The sequence below is a fragment of the Cherax quadricarinatus genome, chromosome 6 (assembly GCF_038502225.1).
Source record: "Cherax quadricarinatus isolate ZL_2023a chromosome 6, ASM3850222v1, whole genome shotgun sequence".
In the NCBI taxonomy this organism is placed as follows: Eukaryota; Metazoa; Arthropoda; class Malacostraca; order Decapoda; family Parastacidae; genus Cherax; species Cherax quadricarinatus.
Genome location: NC_091297.1, coordinates 35,363,243 through 35,383,101, shown reverse-complemented (window position 1 = coordinate 35,383,101; position 19,859 = coordinate 35,363,243). Strand labels below are relative to the sequence as shown.

General features: G+C 39.8%; 1 protein-coding gene across 1 annotated transcript in view; it reads left to right on the top strand.

Annotated features, from left to right (window-relative positions):
- Window positions 1-15,522, top strand: part of LOC128694264 (leucine-rich repeat-containing protein 57) — a 124,655-nt gene extending 109,133 nt beyond the window's left edge. The window contains exons 4-6 of the mRNA XM_070081298.1: window positions 3,633-3,777; window positions 3,937-4,122; window positions 15,304-15,522. Of these exons, the coding sequence (XP_069937399.1) occupies window positions 3,633-3,777; window positions 3,937-4,122; window positions 15,304-15,345 (373 nt within the window). The 3' untranslated portion in view covers window positions 15,346-15,522. The remainder of the gene's footprint in view (window positions 1-3,632; window positions 3,778-3,936; window positions 4,123-15,303) is intronic.
- Window positions 15,523-19,859: the final 4,337 nt, after the last annotated feature.

Below are 19,859 nucleotides of genomic sequence, written 5' to 3'. Positions count from 1 at the left end.
TTTAATACACAAAAACTGAAGAAGACATGCACAGTTACATGACACTTACCTTTATTGAAGATCTGGTGATGATTGATGGGATGGGAGGAGGGGAGAGTGTTGATGGTGTTAGTGTTTAGAAGGAGAATCCCCTTCCATTAGGACTTGAGGTGGCAAGTCCTTTTCCGGGGTTACTTCCCTTCTTCTTTTAATGCCACTAGGACCAGCTTGAGAGTCACTGGACCTCTGTCGCACAACATATCTGTCCATAGAGGCCTGTACCTCCCGTTCCTTTATGGCATTCCTAAAGTGTTTCACAACATTGTCAGTGTAATAGTCACCAGCATGGCTTGCAATAGCTGTGTGAGGGTGATTTTCATCAAAAAAGGTTTGCACTTTAAGCCACATTGCACACACTTTCTTAATCTTTGAAGTAGGCAACTTCCTCAATTTCCCTATCCCCTCCTCTGAAGCAGTTTCCTCAGGTGTGGCCTCTTGCTGTTGAAAATGATCTAGCAGCTCATCAGTGGTTAGTTCTTCATTGTCCTCCTCCACCAACTCTTCCACATCCTCCTCACTAACCTCCAACCCCAAGGACTTCCCCAATGCCACAAAGGATTCCTCAACTGGCATAGGATTCCCAGGGTTAGCCTCAAACCCTTAAAAATCCCTTTTTTCTACACATTCTGGCCACAGTTTCTTCCAAGCAGAGTTCAAGGTCCTCTTAGTCACTTCCTCCCAAGCTTTACCTATAATGTTTACACAATTGAGGATGCTAAAGTGATCTCTCCAAAACTCTCTTAGAGTCAATTGAGTTTCTGAGGTCACTACAAAGCACCTTTCAAACATAGCTTTTGTGTACAGTTTCTTGAAGTTGGAAATGACCTGCTGGCCCATGGGCTGCAGGAGAGGAGTGGTATTAGGAGGCAAAAACTTGACCTTAACCCTTTGAGGGTCGACAGGCCCTCTCCGAAACTCGTTCTCAGGGTCGGCCAAATTTAAAAAAAAAAAAAAATTATTTTCTCTTATGAAAAGATAGAGAATCTTTTCCCGATCATAAAGACACCAAAAGTTTGAAATTTGATAGAAAACTTACGAAATTATGCTCTCGCAAAATTAGCGGTCTCGGCGATGTTTACGCATCGGCGATTTTGCCCACTTTGAGACCCATTTTCGGCCAATTTCGCTGTACTAGTCGACAAAAAACATGAATATTTCGCTAGAACTCCATTTTTTCTATCGAATGGGTGCAAGAAACCACCCATTTATGAAATTCAACTATCCAGTACAGTGGTCAGAATTTAGCAATTTTGCCAATTTCACACAAATTTCAAAAGATGCCAATTTCCAAATAGGGTCCAGAATAAACAAGAAAGACATTCCTGGCACTAAAATGACATTTCCTCTAGTCATTAGTCACGTCTCAAGGCCCCTCTTATATTCTTTTGCTTTCCATTTTGAATTTTTATTCTCACAAAAAATATAAGATTTACTGTTATGCAGACTACTGCATTAGTGTAAAAAATGGTATAAATATTATTGGTCCACTTGTGAAAGAATATTAGACTCACCAGTTGACGTGTATTGCACGCTTGGCACGATTTGTTTACTTTTGAAGTTTGGTAAAAATCGAACATTTCTGCTACTTAGAGCTCAATTTCAAGGCACCTTTCATTGTAAAACCAGCCAAAATCATCTCAATTTCTGTAATATGTCTTCCATTCTATAAAATGAGACCAAGAAAACTAGAATACAACAATAAATACCATACGAAAATACACTGCAAAGTCGCTGATTTATTCCAAAAAAATGGTCAAAGTTTTTTTTTTTCTCATTATGCACTGTGTGCTGCAGGATTTTTTTTAGACTGTGCACACTGACCACATAGACCCATTCTTTCATATGAAGGCCTACCAGCTTTCTCCCACTAGATTTGAGGCCGCTAGAATTTATGCGTACTAGTACGTCAAAAACCCCTACGCGTAAGACGTACTAGTACGACGAAAACCCTCAAAGGGTTAATGAAGCTCATTTCCGCAGAAAGAGGCTCTGCCACGTCTGAAGGATGACCAGGAGCATTGTCTAATACCAGGAGGCACTTAAGGTCTAATTTCTTTTCAGTTAGGTAATTTTTCACTGTGGGGGCAAATGCATGGTGTAACCAGTCATAGAAAAAGTCCCTAGTGACCCATGCCTTACTGTTTGCCCTCCACAGCACACACAAATTAGCCTTGATGACATTGTTTTTCCTGAACACTCTGGGAGTTTCAGAGTGATACACCAATAAAGGCTTCACTTTGCAATCACCACTAGCATTGGCACACATCAACAGAGTAAGCCTGTCTTTCATAGGCTTATGTCCTGGAAGTGCCTTTTCCTCCTGAGTAATGTAGGTCCTGCTTGGCATTTTCTTCCAGAACAGGCCTGTTTCGTCACAATTAAACACTTGTTCAGGTTTCAGCCCTTCACTGTCTATGTACTCCTTGAATTCCTGCACATATTTTTCAGCCGCTTTGTGGTCTGAACTGGCAGCCTCACCATGCCTTATCACACTATGTATGCCACTACAATTCTTAAATCTCTCAAACCAACCTTTGCTGGCCTTAAATTCACTCACATCATCACTAGTTGCTGGCATTTTTCTAATTAAATCATCATGCAACTTCCTAGCCTTTTCACATATAATCACCTGAGAGATGCTATCTCCTGCTATCTGTTTTTCGTTTATCCACACCAATAACAGTCTCTCAACATCTTCTATCACTTGCGATCTCTGTTTCAAAAACAAAGTTGCACGTTTGGCAAGAACAGCTTCCTTGATTGCCGTTTTCTTGGCCACAATAGTAGCGATGGTTGATTGGGGTTTTGTGTACAACCTGGCCAGCTCGGAGACACGCACTCCACTTTCATACTTAGCAATGATCTCTTTCTTCATATCCATAGTAATTCTCACTCTTTTTGCTGTAGGGTTGGCACTAGAAGCTTTCTTGGGGCCCATGGTGACTTATTTTGCAGGTGCAATCACTAAAAAGGCTGTGATAATATGAAATGTTCCAATTGTATGCTTGGAAGCGACCACGGTGGCTAGCTTGTAAACACTGGCACCCATGGAACAAATGAGGCGGGCTCAGGCCGCACATGGACGCGTCTCAAACGAATCGCGTTGAGCGAGTTTTTTAGTGTTAGCTGAGGCAAATTTTTTGTGTTAAAATGTATCGCTAGGCTGATTTAACGTTATGCGATGCATTCGTTTGGCGAGGGTCCACTGTATTATGGTGTATAATGGATCTTCAGAGTGATTACTAGCATATGTAATGACTGTCTTAAGGAATTACTGGTTATTGTAATGGCTTTGCTGAAGGATACTAAATATGTGGAGCTTAAGAACTAGTATTTATTGTTGTTGAATGAAGAAGCCGGCTGGGTGCAGTCAATGTCTCAATTCTTTGAAGAATAATTTAAAATGGGAAGGCACAAAAGAATCTGAAGGCAAATAAAAGATAAGTATTGAGTTAAATGTGGCAGGAAAGTCAATATTCTGGTAAGAGGTATTTCTAAGAGGTTGTTATTCCTAGTGGTTCATTGAACCTGAGCACAGAAACATGGTTGTGGATTCTAGGCTTATGTAATTTATGAATTTTCTTTGCTTGAAGTGATAACAAGATGACAGAATTTCCATTGGTACTGTGTGGGCTGCCCCAGCTGGATGTTGTAGATCTGAGTGGCAACAATATTACTGCTGTTCCTGATGGTATAGAAGATCTACAAGCAGTGGAGCTAAATCTTAATATGAACCAGGTAGGAAACTGATTATTTAAACACTTGTTGGTGGAAAGCTTTTTATTTAATTTATAATATTTTACATAGCACTGAGTTTGGGTCAGTAATCCAAGTGGCTGTAATCCATGTATTGACATTTTATGAATATGTTATATTAGTCATCGCTGAACTTTACAGATATCAGCAATATCGCCTTCTGTGGCTTCGTGTCCTCGCTTGAAGACACTCCGCCTGGAGGAGAATTGCTTAGCACTAGCAAGTATACCTGAAGAGCTGTTGGTTGACTCTCAAGTATCCCTCCTCTGTGTTGATGGCAACTTATTCAAGATGAAAGAATTTGAGGAAGTTGAAGGTTACACTAAGGTGCAGCATACATATTTCTGGATGTTATATAACTTATTCGTGGCTTACTCTTGTTTTCTATCTCATTCATGGCTCCATAATGGTCTGGGACCAATGAAAATGTCATCTAAAGGTTTAGCTCCAGTTGGTGGGTTAGTCATGAGTTAGGTGAGTTTTCAAGAAGTGTTTAATAAACATGGTAAAAGATATTCTTGTCCAGGTAGTGAAGGGTATTTTGGTTAACTTGTCAATGAAACTATGTGTAAAAGTTTTAAATGAATAGTTACATAGACACAGAATAAACCATACCACAGACAGGGTTAGAACCCACGATCAGAGAGTCTCTAAACTCCAGACTGTCGCATTAGTCACTGGGCCAGCTAGCCACAATAAGATTCATCCAACTAGGTATATTTATACACCATAGGAAGTTTCGCATAGGCACCACTGTGACCACAAATGAATACATTAAAATTGAGAGGACATAACCTGCATTAGGGTTTGTAAAGAAGCAACAGATATTTGTGATAACTCTTTCGCAACATTAGCATTCTTGATTTGTTCTTTCTTTGCCAGGATGGATGTAATTGTTGATTTATTCTTGCTGTACATCCTGGCAAGTTCCAGCACCCTCATACCACTCTCATATTTTTCAGTCACTTCATGCTTAATATTACGATAAACTTTATAAACCCTAGGCGTTGTTAGTCTAGGGGACTTTTCAAGGAGAATTGTTCTCTAGTTCTATCGTAATAAGGTTGTAGGGAGATCGAAAACCTTTTTAAAATGTATCTTTAATATAGAATAGATATTGTTATAGATTACTAAAAAGAATAAGAAGAAGAAAATTGTCAAAGTGGGAAGTCTGAATGTGCGTGGATGTTGTGCAAATGATAAGAAAGAGATGATTGTGGATGTTATGAATGAGAAGAAGCTGGATGTCCTGGCTTTAAGTGAAACGAAGCTGAAGGGGATGGGAGAGTTTCAATGGAGAGGAATAAATGGGATTAGGTCAGGGGTTTCAAATAGAGTTAGAGCTAAAGAAGGAGTAGCAATAATGTTGAAGGATAAGCTATGGCAGGAAAAGAGGGACTATAAATGTATTAATTCAAAGATTATGTGGAGTAAAATAAAGATTGGATGTGAAAAGTGGGTTATAGTAAGTGTGTATGCACCTGGAGAAGAAAGAAGTGTAGAGGAGAGAGAGAGATTTTGGGAAATGTTGAATGAATGCGTGGGGAGCTTTGAATCAAGTGTGAGAGTAATGGTGGTTGGGGATTTCAATGCTAAAGTGGGTAAAAATGTTATGGAGGGAGTAGTAGGTAAATTTGGGGTGCCAGGGGTAAATGTAAATGGGGAGCCTTTAATTGAGCTATGTGTAGAAAGAGATTTGGTAATAAGTAATACATATTTTATGAAAAAGAGGATAAATAAATATACAAGGTATGACGTAGCACGTAATGAAAGTAGTTTGTTAGATTATGTATTGGTGGATAAAAGGTTGATGGGTAGGCTCCAGGATGTACATGTTTATAGAGGGGCAACTGATATATCGGATCATTATTTAGTTGTAGCTACAGTTAGAGTAAGAGGTAGATGGGAAAAGAGGAAGGTGGCAACAACAAGTAAGAGGGAGGTGAAAGTGTATAAATTAAGGGAGGAGGAAGTTCAGGGGAGATATAAGCGACTGTTGGCAGAAAGGTGGGCTAGTGCAAAGATGAGTAGTGGGGGGGTTGAAGAGGGTTGGAATAGTTTTAAAAATGCAGTATTAGAATGTGGGGCAGAAGTTTGTGGTTATAGGAGGGTGGGGGCAGGTGGAAAGAGGAGTGATTGGTGGAATGATGATGTAAAGGATGTGATAAAAGAGAAAAAGTTAGCTTATGGGAGGTGTTTACAAAGCAGAAGTATATGGAGAGTAAAAGAAAGGTGAAGAGAGTGGTGAGAGAGTGCAAAAGGAGAGCAGATGATAGAGTGGGAGAGGCACTGTCAAGAAATTTTAATGAAAATAAGAAAAAATTTTGGAGTGAGTTAAACAAGTTAAGAAAGCCTATGGAAAGTATGGATTTGTCAGTTAAAAACAGAGTAGGGGAGTTAGTGGATGGGGAGAGGGAGGTATTAGGTAGATGGCGAGAATATTTTGAGGAACTTTTAAATGTTGAGGAAGAAAGGGAGGCGGTAATTTCATGCACTGGTCAGGGAGGTATACCATCTTTTAGGAGTGAAGAAGAGCAGAATGTAAGTGTGGGGGAGGTACGCGAGGCATTACGTAGAATGAAAGGGGTAAAACACCTGGAACTGATGGGATCATGACAGAAATGTTAAAAGCAGGGGGGGATATAGTGTTGGAGTGGTTGGTACTTTTGTTTAATAAATGTATGAAAGAGGGGAAGGTACCTAGGGATTGGCGGAGGGCATGTATAGTCCCTGTATATAAAGGGAAAGGGGACAAAAGAGATTGTAAAAATTATAGAGGAATAAGTTTATTGAGTATACCAGGAAAAGTGTACGGTAGGGTTATAATTGAAAGAATTAGAGGTAAGACAGAATGAAGGATTGCGGATGAGCAAGGAGGTTTCAGAGTGGGTAGGGGATGTGTAGATCAAGTGTTTTACATTGAAGCATATATGTGAACAGTATTTAGATAAAGGTAGGGAAGTTTTTATTGCATTTATGGATTTAGAAAAGGCATATGATAGAGTGGATAGAGGAGCAATGTGGCAGATGTTGCAAGTATATGGAACAGGTGGTAAGTTACTAAATGCTGTAAAGAGTTTTTATGAGGATAGTGAGGCTTAAGTTAGGGTGTGTAGGAGAGAGGGAGACTACTTCCCGGTAAAAGTAGGTCTTAGACAGGGATGTGTAATGTCACCATGGTTGTTTAATATATTTATAGATGGGGTTGTAAAAGAAGTAAATGCTAGGGTGTTCAGGAGAGGGGTGGGATTAAATTATGGGGAATCAAATTCAAAATGGGAATTAACACAGTTACTTTTTGCTGATGATACTGTGCTTATGGGAGATTCTAAAGAAAAATTGCGAAGGTTAGTGGATGAGTTTGGGAATGTGTGTAAAGGTAGAAAGTTGAAAGTGAACATAGAAAAGAGTAAGGTGATGAGGGTATCAAATGATTTAGATAAAGAAAAATTGTATATCAAATTGGGGAGGAGGAGTATGGAAGAAGTGAATGTTTTCAGATACTTGGGAGTTGACGTGTCGGCGGATGGATTTATGAAGGATGAGGTTAATCATAGAATTGATGAAGAAAAAAAGGTGAGTGGTGCATTGAGGTATATGTGGAGTCAAAAAACGTTATCTGTGGAGGCAAAGAAGGGAATGTATGAAAGTATAGTAGTACCAGCACTCTTATATGGGTGTGAAGCTTGGGTGGTAAATGCAGCAGCGAGGAGACGGTTATAGGCAGTGGAGATGTCCTGTCTAAGGGCAATGTGTGGTGTAAATATTATGCAGAAAATTTGGAGTGTGGAAATTAGGAAAAGGTGTGGAGTTAATAAAAGTATTAGTCAGAGGGCAGAAGAGGGGTTGTTGAGGTGGTTTGGTCATTTAGAGAGAATGGATCAAAGTAGAATGACATGGAAAGCATATAAATCTATAGGGGAAGGAAGGCGAGGTAGGGGTCGTCCTCGAAAGTGTTAGAGAGAGGGGGTAAAGGAAGTTTTGTGGGAAAGGGGCTTGGACTTCCAGCAAGCATGCGTGAGCGTGTTAGATAGGAGTGAATGGAGACAAATGGTACTTGGGACCTGACGATCCGTTGGAGTGTGAGCAGGGTAATATTTAGTGAAGGGATTCAGGGAAACCGGTTATTTTCATATAGTCAGACTTGAGTCCTGGAAATGGGAAGTACAATGCCTGCACTTTAAAGGAGGAGTTTGGGATATTGGCAGTTTGGAGGGATATGTTGTGTATCTTTATATGTATATACTTCTAAACTGTTGTATTCTGAGCACCTCTGCAAAAACAGTGATTATGTGTGAGTGTGGTGAAAGTGTTGAATGATGATGAAAGCATTTTTTTGGGGGGGATTTTCTTTCTTTTTTGGGTCACCCTGCCTCGGTGGGAGACGGCCGACTTGTTGAAAAAAAAAAAAAATGTTGTAGACAAAGTATTTTGTTGTACCTTATTCTTAATAATATATAAACAGACTTTATATACCACTTAAATATGAAGACCTTCAATTTTGGCTGAATGAATCTTTCATATACAGTTGAACAAAAGTTACATTATCTTCTATTTTCTAAGGAGATTAGGCTGATGGCTTAGCAAACTCGAAGTTTCCTCAGATGAGAACTTCTGTATAAGGAAAATTTCACAATTTCTGGTGACTTAAGCGAGTAAAACTTTAGTGCAAAAGCTTCACCGCTTAGGTTAGAGTGAGTAAGCTGTGGAGACCTCTATACCAAGAGAGGTGCTGTACTGCTTAATCTACCCCACTCACACCTGACGTCAGCTTGCTTCAGGCGAGTGGTGTAGATGTGAGGCCAAACAAATTGGTCGTTACCCATTTCCTCACCAGAATAAATATATACATGTAATGAAAAATGGGAAAGGTGAAAATTAATATTTAATATTATAAAGCTGATTACTCTCGTTTTAGCATTTAACATCATTAAATGCTAAAACGAGAGTAATCAGCAATATAATATTAGAAAGATGAACAAATATGAAAGACATACAGTGGACCCCCGGTTAACGATATTTTTTCACTCCAGAAGTATGTTCAGGTGCCAGTACTGACCGAATTTGTTCCCATAAGGAATATTGTGAAGTAGATTAGTCCATTTCAGACCCCCAAACATACACGTACAAACGCACTTACATAAATACACTTACATAATTGGTCGCATTCGGAGGTGATCGTTATGCGGGGGTCCACTGTATATCATAACTGCATCTCTGCGTAACACTTAAATTCCATGATGTTTCTCTCTACCACGGGAACTTTCTTTGGAACCATGGTTACTTATTTCACAGTTGCACTGAGGAAATTACACAAACTACAATGGGAAATAAGCGATATGTCTGAATGTATGAGCAAAAGCTTCCTCAGCCACTGAGAGACACAGCCAAACTAACGCACAAGTGGCCCCAGCCGGCGGACAGACGTGTCCTAAACGGCCGATCACCAAATTAACAGATGATAACCTGGTGCTGAAAAACTGGCCGATCACCGAGTTGGCTGATAACAGAAGGGGCCGATAACCGAGGGTCCACTGTAATCCGTTTCAGACACCCAAAAGTATTAAAAAATTGTTTTCTACATGAAATATACATTTCCCTACACAGAAAACAATGATACATGAAGAATAAAACTGTAATAACATCACATTTACCTTTATTGAAGACATGGTGATTATGGAAGACAAGAGGAGGGGAGATGATGGAGGAGTTTACAATTGTTTGAAAGGGGAATCTCCTTCCATAAAGACTTCAGCTACCAAGTCCTTATCCTGGGTTACTTCCCTTCTTTGTTTTTTAATGCCACTAGGACCAGCCTGAGAGTCACTGGACCCCTGTCACTCAAAAAAGTGTTCCAGAGAGGTCTGTTTCTGGTGTATGTTAGGAATTATGTTGGGAGACAGGACAAGATAGTCCTTCAATATGACACTAACATCAGCTCTACGGCTTATTTATCTAGCACAATTCATCTAATATAGCATAATAAACAATATTAAAAACATAGAAACATGATATATACTCTAGAATGAATAAAATATGGTGGTGTGTTGTTTGTTGTTGGGTGTATAAGGGCCACTGAAAAATAAGCCTTACATAGTGGTGGTGAAGGTGGCAGCAGAGGCAGGAGAGGCGGCGGTGTTAGTAGCCCTGTATACTTTCAGCAGCAATGGAGGAGTCAGTTTCGTGTTGTCCTTTTCCTATCGATTATTCGCTTAACTTACTTGCTACACTGTTAATGCTACACCCTATTGCTAGCTGGTGCTATAGCCTTCATTGACTCCTGCTGCTTTAATATTGTACATATTGCAGAATCACTGAAAAAGGCACATTCTCCCCTCTCTCAGCCCTTTACCAAAGGGCTGGCTGGCACCAGAAGCTTTCTTTGGGCCCATGGTGGCTTATTTAGCAGTTACAAGCACTGAAAAGAATGGAATAATACAAAATGTATCATATGAACGGGTGGGATCGTCCTCACTGGCTTGTAAATAATGGCACACTGGCTGTACATGAAGTGTTGGGGCCGCTCAGGCCATGCGGACGCATTCCAGACGAATGCCTTATACAGTGGACCCCCGCATACCGATTTTAATCCGTGCAAGAGGGCTCATTGGTATGCGAAATAATCGGTATGCGAATGAATTTTCCCCATAAGAAATAATGGAAATCAAATTAATCTGTGCAAGACACCCAAAAGTATGAAAAAAAATTTTTTACCACGTGAAATATACATTTTCCTACACACAAAGAGAAGGATACATGCACAATAGTAGAGTAGTACATGCACAGTATATATTGTGCATGTACTAGTCTACTAAATGAAGAATAAATGACACTTACCTTTATTGAAGATGCAGCAATGACTGATGAGACACTGTGTCCTGGGAGTGCCTTTTCCTCCTGAGTACTGTAGGTCCTGTTTGGTATTTTCTTCCAGAACATGCCTTATCACACTGTGTATGTCACTACGATTCTTAAATCTCTCAAACCAACCTTTGCTGGCTTTAAATTCACCAATATGAGCACTAGTTCCAGGCATTTTTCCGTATTCACCTGGGTGTTAGTCGACTGGTGTGGGTTGCATCCTGGGAGACAAGATTAACCCTTTGAGGGTCGACAGGCCCTCTCCGAAACTCGTTCTCAGGGTCGGCCAAATTTAAAAAAAAAAAAAATTATTTTCTCTTATAAAAAGATAGAGAATCTTTTCCCGATCATAAAGACACCAAAAGTTTGAAATTTGATAGAAAACTTACGGAATTATGCTCTCGCAAAGTTAGCGGTCTCGGCGATGTTTACGCATCGGCGATTTTGCCCACTTTGAGCCCCATTTTCGGCCAATTTCACTGTACTAGTCAACAAAAAACATGAATATTTCGATAGAACTCCATTTTTTCTATCGAATGGGTGCAAGAAACCACTCATTTATGAAATTCTACTATCCAGTACAGTGGTCAGAGTTTAGCAATTTTGCCAATTTCACACAAATTTCAAAAGATGCCAATTTCCGAATAGGGTCCAAAATAAACAAGAAAGACATTCCTGGCACTAAAATGACATTTCCTCTAGTCATTAGTCATGTCTCAAGGCCCCTCTTATATTCTTTTGCTTTCCACTTTGAATTTTTATTTTCACAAAAAATATAAGATTTACTGTTATGCAGACTACTGCATTAGTGTAAAAAATGGTATAAATATTATTGGTGCACTTGTGAAAGAATATTAGACTCACCAGTTGACGTGTATTGCACGCTTGGCACGATTTGTTTACTTTTGAAGTTTGGTAAAAATCGAACATTTCTGCTACTTTGAGCTCAATTTCAAGGCACCTTTCTTTGTAAAACCAGTCAAAATCATCTCAATTTCTGTAATATGTCTTCCATTCTATAAAATGAGACCAAGAAAACTAGAATACAACAATAAATACCATACGAAAATACACTGCAAAGTCGCTGATTTATTCCAAAAAAATGGTCAAAGTTTTTTTTTTCTCATTATGCACTGTGTGCTGCAGGATTTTTTTTAGACTGTGCACACTGACCACATAGACCCATTCTTTCATATGAAGGCCTACCAGCTTTCTCCCACTAGATTTGAGGCCGCTAGAATTTATGAGTACTAGTACGTCAAAAACCCCTACGCGTAAGACGTACTAGTACGACCAAAACCCTCAAAGGGTTAAGGACCCCAATGGAAATAAGTTAGACAGTCTTCGATGACACTGACTTTTTTGGGTTATCCTGGGTGGCAAATCCTCTGGGGTTAATTGTTTCTTGGTATTCTCAATAAGCCACACCAACAACAGTGCAACAGCAGCAGCAGCAGCAGCAGCAGCTGACAGTGCTACAGCAGCAGCAGCAGCAGCAGCTGACAGTGCTACAGCAGCAGTAGCAGCAGCAGCTGACAGTGCTACAGCAGCAGCAGACGATGCTACAGCAGCAGCAGACGATGCTACAGCAGCAGCAGACGATGCTACAGCAGCAGCAGCAGCTGACAGTGCTACAGCAGCAGCAGACGATGCTACAGCAGCAGCAGACGATGCTACAGCAGCAGCAGACGATGCTACAGCAGCAGCAGCAGCAGACGATGCTACAGCAGCAGCAGCAGCAGACGATGCTACAGCAGCAGCAGACGATGCTACAGCAGCAGCAGCAGCTGACAGTGCTACAGCAGCAGCAGACGATGCTACAGCAGCAGCAGATGATGCTACAGCAGCAGCAGACGATGCTACAGCAGCAGCAGACGATGCTACAGCAGCAGCAGACGATGCTACAGCAGCAGCAGACGATGCTACAGCAGCAGCAGCAGCAGACGATGCTACAGCAGCAGCAGCAGCAGACGATGCTACAGCAGCAGCAGCAGCAGACGATGCTACAGCAGCAGCAGCAGCAGCAGACGATGCTACAGCAGCAGCAGACGATGCTACAGCAGCAGCAGCAGCTAACAGTGCTACAGCAGCAGCAGACGATGCTACAGCAGCAGCAGACGATGCTACAGCAGCAGCAGACGATGCTACAGCAGCAGCAGACAATGCTACAGCAGCAGCAGCAGCTGACAGTGCAGCAGCAGCAGCTGTACCACCAATAGTAGCGATGGTTGATTGGGGTTTATTATACAACCTGGCCAGCTCGGAGACACGCACTCCACTTTCATACTTATCAATGATCTTTTTCTTCATCTCTATAGTAATTCTCACCCTTATTGCTGTAGGGTTGGCACTAGAAGCTTTCTTGGGGCCCATGGTCACTTATTTTCCAGATAAAATCACCAAAAACACTGTAATAATACGAAATGTTATGATTGTATGCTTGGATGCTACCGCGGAGGCTGGCTGGTAAACAATGCCACCGGCGGAACATGTGAGGCTGGCTAAGGCACACATTGGACGCGTCTCGGACGAAGAGCGGTGAGCGGGTTTTTGAGCGGTATGCGAGGCAAAATTTTTGCGATTAAAGCAAGCGGTATGCGGATTAATCGTTATGTGATGCCAACGGTATGCGGGGGTCCACTGTACTGAGTTCAGTGATGTTCACCGAGCCAATATTTTGACGAAAAAACATTACTTCTGAATATTACTTATTCCAATGACGACTTAATCCGGGGGTCCACTGTATATGCCAAAATTATGTGGCTTCCAAAATGGTCCCAAGCTGCCTGGTTAGGCCTACATCTGAGAAAAGAGATCTGGGCTCTAGGTATGCACAGTTTAAAAATTCATGTGTGCAGAGCATTGTGGGAGGCAGGAAGTGAATGTGTTCAGATATTTGGGAGTGGACTTGTCAGCAGATGGGTCTGTGAAGGATGAGGGAAATCGTAAAATTGACAAGGGAAAAAAGGTGAGTGGTGCACCAAGGAGTCTGTGGAGACAGAGAATGTACGTACAGTGCTTTCCCTCTGAAGAAGGGGTGGAAATATGCTCCAGTTTTTGAACTGTAGTATTGGCAAGCCTCTGGCAAGACAGTGATAGTGACTTCTTCTTTTTGGGTTTCTTCTTTTTTGGGTTACCCTGCCTTGGTGGAAAACAGCCTATGTGTTACAAAAAAGAAATATTAACCCTTTGATGGTCCAGGCCATAGTTCTACACCTTGTCCACAGGGTCCAAGCCGTAGTTGTACACCTTGTCCACAGAGTCCAAGTTGTAGCTTTATGCCATGAGCTCAGTTCACTCAAATAAGCTTTGAGTGGTAAATTTGGGCCTATACAGTGGACCCCCGGTTTACGATATTATTTCATTCCAGAAGTATGTTCAGGTGCCAGTACTGACCGAATTTGTTCCCATAAGGAATATTGTGAATTAGATTAGTTCTTTTCAGACCCCCAAACATACACATACAAATGCACTTACATAAATACACTTACATAATTGGTCGCATTGGGAGCTGATCGTAAACCGGGGGTCCACTGTATATGAAAGAATGGATCTCTGTGGTAAATGTGCACCATATAAAACAAATCCTCCGGCAAGCAGTGCACAATGAGAGAAAAAAAATTGTGACCGTGTTTTTGGATTAAAATAGCGATTTTGTGGTGTATTTTCATATGTTTTTTATGATTGTATTTGCAGTTTCTTGGCCTCATTTGATAGAATGGAAGATATATTACAGAAATAGAGACGATTTTGATTAGTTTTAGTACTGAAAATGGCTTGAAAATGAGCTCAAAGGAGCGGAAATGTTTGATTTTTGCCGATGTTCAGGAGTAAACAAATGACATCACGTGTCCAATACACATCAACTGGTGGGTCTAATGTATGTTCACAAATGTGCTGATATTTATACAATTATTACAATATTGCATAACAGTAAATCTTCTATTTTTTGGTGTGAATAAAAAATAAAAATGGAATTCATCTGTAAAGCCTGGAAACATAACTAATAAACATAGGAAATGTTATTGTAGTGCCAGGAATGTGTGCATTGTTTATTCTAGACTCTTATTTTGAAATTCGAATATTTTGAATTTTGTGTGAATTGGCCAAATTACCAGTTTCTGATCACTTTATTGGGTAGTTAAAATAGTTGATTGGGCAGTTTCTTATGCTCAGTCGATAAAATAGAAGTAATATTAGTGAAATAGCTAAGAATTTGGTCAACTGGCATAATGTAATTGGCCTAAAATAGGAGTAAAACTGGGCAAAATCACTGATTCGTAAATGTTGCTGACATAGAAAAATTCGTGATAGTGTAATTTGGTAAATTTTCCATCAAATTTCACACTTTTTGTTTTATTACCTTCAGAAATAGATTCTCAACCATTTCATAAAAAAAAACAATTTTTTTTTTTAAATTCTTGGAACCTGTGGGCAAGGCGTACAACCATGGCTTGGGCCCTCAAAGGGTTAAACATACAGATCTCATTTTACTGGTACTTCATTTTTCTGTCCAAGTGGTTTCCTAATTTTCATTCTACAAAGAGTTATCTAGTAATGAGGGAAATGTAAAGGAAAATTGCATGTGTATGTACTGCACTTGTATTTAACAGGACATAAAAGTAATTTGTTTTTTGTTTATTGCAGTACATGGAGAGGTACACTGCCGTTAAGAAGAAGATGTTTTAGATTGCTGCCTTGAAATGTACGTTATTTATGTATATGTGTGTGTAATACAAGCCCATTGCTAAACAAGACAGCAAAAAGTTACACATCTTTGAAACAAGAACTTCGAAGAGGACAAGAAAAAGAAGAAAACAAGAGGTACATTGTATTATTCTCTCTATATTGTTTCTTAAAGCACAATAGCAAAAACACTTAAATGCTAGTATTGAAATAGATAACAGAGCATATTGGATGGATTTTTTTTTTTTTTTTTTTTGCAAGCATGTCTATTGGCTTGCATTGCAGTTGATACCCTTGTATCAGAGTAAACAAGTTTTTACAGAAAATTGTGTGCAGTTATCCCTTTGGTTTCTAGATATATACCTTATGCATAATTATTATTAATAAAGCTTGAGAGTAATGTAGTGACCCCAGCCTGGAACCAAGTAATTTCATAGATTATCATACATAATCTGATATAAACCTTGGTAATAGATATCGATAAATTGGTTTAGAAAGACGTGAGCAAACACTAGGACATATTTATTAGAAAACGTTTCAGTCATGGGACCTTGATCATTTCTAACATACAGAGGCCAAAAAGGCAGTACAGTACATGTATATGTAGATGGAGAGTGAGGTGCGAGTGACACATGGTGACCTGAAGAATGTCATATTGGGATGAGGACAGGTAGACAATGGGATCACGTGACTCATATGTTGTTAGGTAGGTGGTGCTTTGCCTAGTTAACCCACAAACGGTCCAAACGTATATATACGTTTTTTCAACATTTGGAAGTATGTAAAAAAAGTAGATCATCTTTTTTGTTTTACATTTGAAAACGTGTAAAAAAAAACTTTGATCTACTTTTTTTTTTGTTATATTTGAAAATATGTAAAAAAAAAAGTAGATATACTTTTGGAGCACTATGCATATGAATGTAGATCTGCTTGGACCGTTTACTGGTTAAATATCGTGTATGCAGATTTTTTTTTGAAATTTCCAGTATTATGTTCTGTGGTGTCAGTGACGGTGATTAGTGAGTGTTCCAGACATTGTTGGCATCTAATCCTGTTCTGTGAGGACACGCTGCGCCTCATCCCAATTCATCAAATGTCCCGTGGAGGACACGGGTATATCTTACGTGGTCTCTGTTGCTGGTGCTTTGAAGTTTGTTGAGGTGGACCATCCCATGCGGATACTCTCCCAAGAAATATGTAGGGAAAGCAGACAGCAATCTTTCAGTGCGCCTCAATGAACATTGAAATTCAGACAACGCAGACAACTTAAGGTACACTTGTCCTTCATGGGACATTTGATGAATTGGGATGAGGCACAGCTCATCCTCACAGAACAAGATCTTAGAAGCCTCATTAATCACTGTCATTGACACTAGAGAACATAAAGAACAAAAAGGCACAAACCATGACTGGAACAATACACAAATAACCCTGACAGATATTTCAGCCCAAGATGGACTGATAAGCTTCTTTCTTCTATGTTTGAGTTATTTGTGTACCAGAGAACATAATACTGGAAACTACAAAATTTCAGAAACATTAGCATATGTGATACTCAACCAGGCAAAGCACCATGTACCTAACAACACAAAAGTCACAAGATCCCATTGTCTGTCTGTTCTCATCCTAATATGGCATTCTTCAGGTCATCATGTGTCACTCGCACCTCACTCTCCGCCTCTTTAACCTCTGTACGTTCAAAGTGATCAAGGTCCCAGGATCAAAACGTTTTCTATTAAATATGTCCTAATGTTCGTTCATGTGTATTTCTAAACCAATAATAATTTGAGTTGAAATGTCCCTGTGTGTTTGGCAAGGCAGCTGTGTGAAGATTGCTTGTGAATATGTTTCATTCTTTTGGTTGCCCTACTTTCAGAAGTAGTTCATGTGATAAAAAAAAAAAAGCAAACCTAATTATACTTACAAAAATTCAAGAGTAATATAATGACTCTGAACTTGGAGCGAAGTTATAATTCTTAACTTAAATGACTTAGTTATGACCTGGATCAACTTTTTGTCACATTGCTTGTATATTATTATATTCATGGTTAAGTACTAAACCCATGGGAATCATACAGTGCCTGGGGAATGGGAAGTAATTATCTTTAATCAGAGAAAGGAGTGGTAGATTAATAACTTTAGATCAAGAGTCCTTCATCTGTATCAAGGCAACCGTCTTCAGTGCTAGGGCATATGTAGTCTGATTAGTATAAGTTTTTTTTCTTACCAGGCAATAGCCCTTCCAATGCTGGGCCGCATTAATGTGATGGTTGGATTTTAGTGGTTGGTGCAAGGGCTAAGAGACTTTTTCTCTGGGAGGAGTGCCACTCTCACCATGGGTTTCCTTTGAGGAAAGTGCCTTGATGCCAGTGAAGGAATCTTGATTTAAAGAATTGGACATAGGAGAGAGGAGCTTATGATGATATTTTGGTCAACTTTCGGTCTGATTTCGACCGAAATGTCGTCGTAAACCCCTCTCTCCTATGTGTGAGTTATTTGTGTATTGTTCCTTTTTGTTATTTAAAGAATTGGAGCTTACTCCCTTTCCTTGAATAAAATCTGATTGCCTCCCATTTCCCAAGGCACTGCTTGGCCTCTATGGGTTGATTGCTCCCCCTCCATGAAATAAATAAGTAAATCATCATATGGTCCTTACCAGATTGATAACCCTGAATCTCTCTTGAAATAAATGGTAGGGATATTCTCCTTTTCATGCGTATTATAAGAGGCAACTAAAATGCCAGGAGCAAGGGGCTTGTAGCCCCTTCTCCTGTATACATTACTGAGTTTAAAAAGAGAAACTTTCATTTTTCTTTTTGGCCACTTTGCTTTGGTGGGATACGGCCAGTGCGTTGAAAGAAAGAATTTCCCTTTCATCCTAATTTGCTGACACTGCCAATGACATGGAATGAATTATGGTTTGTGTAATGTGAAAAATAGATTTTGAATACAGTGGACCCCCGGTTAACGATATTTTTTCATTCCATAAGTATGTTCAGGTGCCAGTACTGACCGAATTTATTCCCATAAGGAATATTGTGAAGTAGATTAGTCCATTTCAGACCCCCAAACATACAAGTACAAGCGCACTTACATAAATACACTTACATAATTGGTCGCATTCGGAGGTAATCGTTATGCGGGGGTCCACTGTAATTGTACTTTTTATGTTATGATTTATGTAATATGCTAGTGAATTGGTTATTGTTGTAGCACATTGATTTTGATAGTTAATTTGTTAATGCTAGATACAGAATACATTTAAAGCTCTGACCAACCAAACTCTTCTAGTTCTTTGTAAATAAACCCAAATGAGCCTGATAATAGGTATACAGTAGCAGGGATAATGTTATCAACTCTAGTCCTGTCAATGTGAAATTTACTGTGAGTTGAATGTAACACATTCAAGTTTAAATGTGATGCAGGAACTGAAACATAGGACCAGACCTCATGTTATTATTACTATAATATTCTTTTCTTTATGGGAATCAGTTCACCCATAAAGGTCATATCACCTAGGGAATGGGAGATAATAGCTTTGATTCAAGGCGAGGAAGGGTAGCTCCAATTAGTCTGTATTCATTTCAAAACTTCATGGGGAAGTGGAACAGAATTCTTCCTCCATAAGCCATGCATGTTGTAAGAGGAGACTAAAATGCCAGGAGCAAGGGGCTAGTAACCCCTTCTCCTGTATATATTACTAAAGTTTCAAAGATAAACTTTTGTTTTTCTTTTTGGGCCACCCTGCCTCAGTGGGATACAGCCGATTTGTTGAAAGAAAGAAAGAATTAATTTCAAAATTATTACATATCCTTGGATCAAGAGCACTTCACCAGCATCATGAGAACCCACCTTGAAGAACCAAGATACCAAAATGTGAATTTTGATTTAGTTGACTGGAAGGAATAATGCAAACCATAATATCATGTGTCTGACTCTAAGGATATCTGATTAAAATTGGATTAGGGTTCCAATCAGGAAAATGAGGAGGTGGATAATGAGAGCTCTTAAAACAAGGGAGATCGTGCCGGTGGTGACACTTCAAATTTCTTGTGTTCTGTCACTTTAGTGTTGTTTACTATTGACTTCTCTGTTCATAACAGGAGATATATCAGACCTGCCTAGCATGGGCCACCAGGCCTGCTGCAGTTCTCCTTCTTTCTTATGTTTTTATATCAGAGCTGGAATAGGTACAGAGGTCATTTACAGTCTGCATAGAGTTAATAAAACATTTAAATACTGGGAATGCCCATAAGTCCTAAATGTGTACTTGCTGGAGTGGAGGAGAGATACCTAATCATATGTACACAGAAAGGCCCATTGGCCTGGTGGCTAAAGTTCCCGCTTCACACACGGTGGGCCCGGGTTCGATTCCCGGCGGGTGGAAACATTTCGACACGTTTCCTTGCACCTGTTGTCCTGTTCACCTAGCAGCAAATAGGTACCTGGGTGTTAGTCGACTGGTGTGGGTCGCATCCTGGGGGACAAGATTAAGGACCCCACTGGAAATAAGTTAG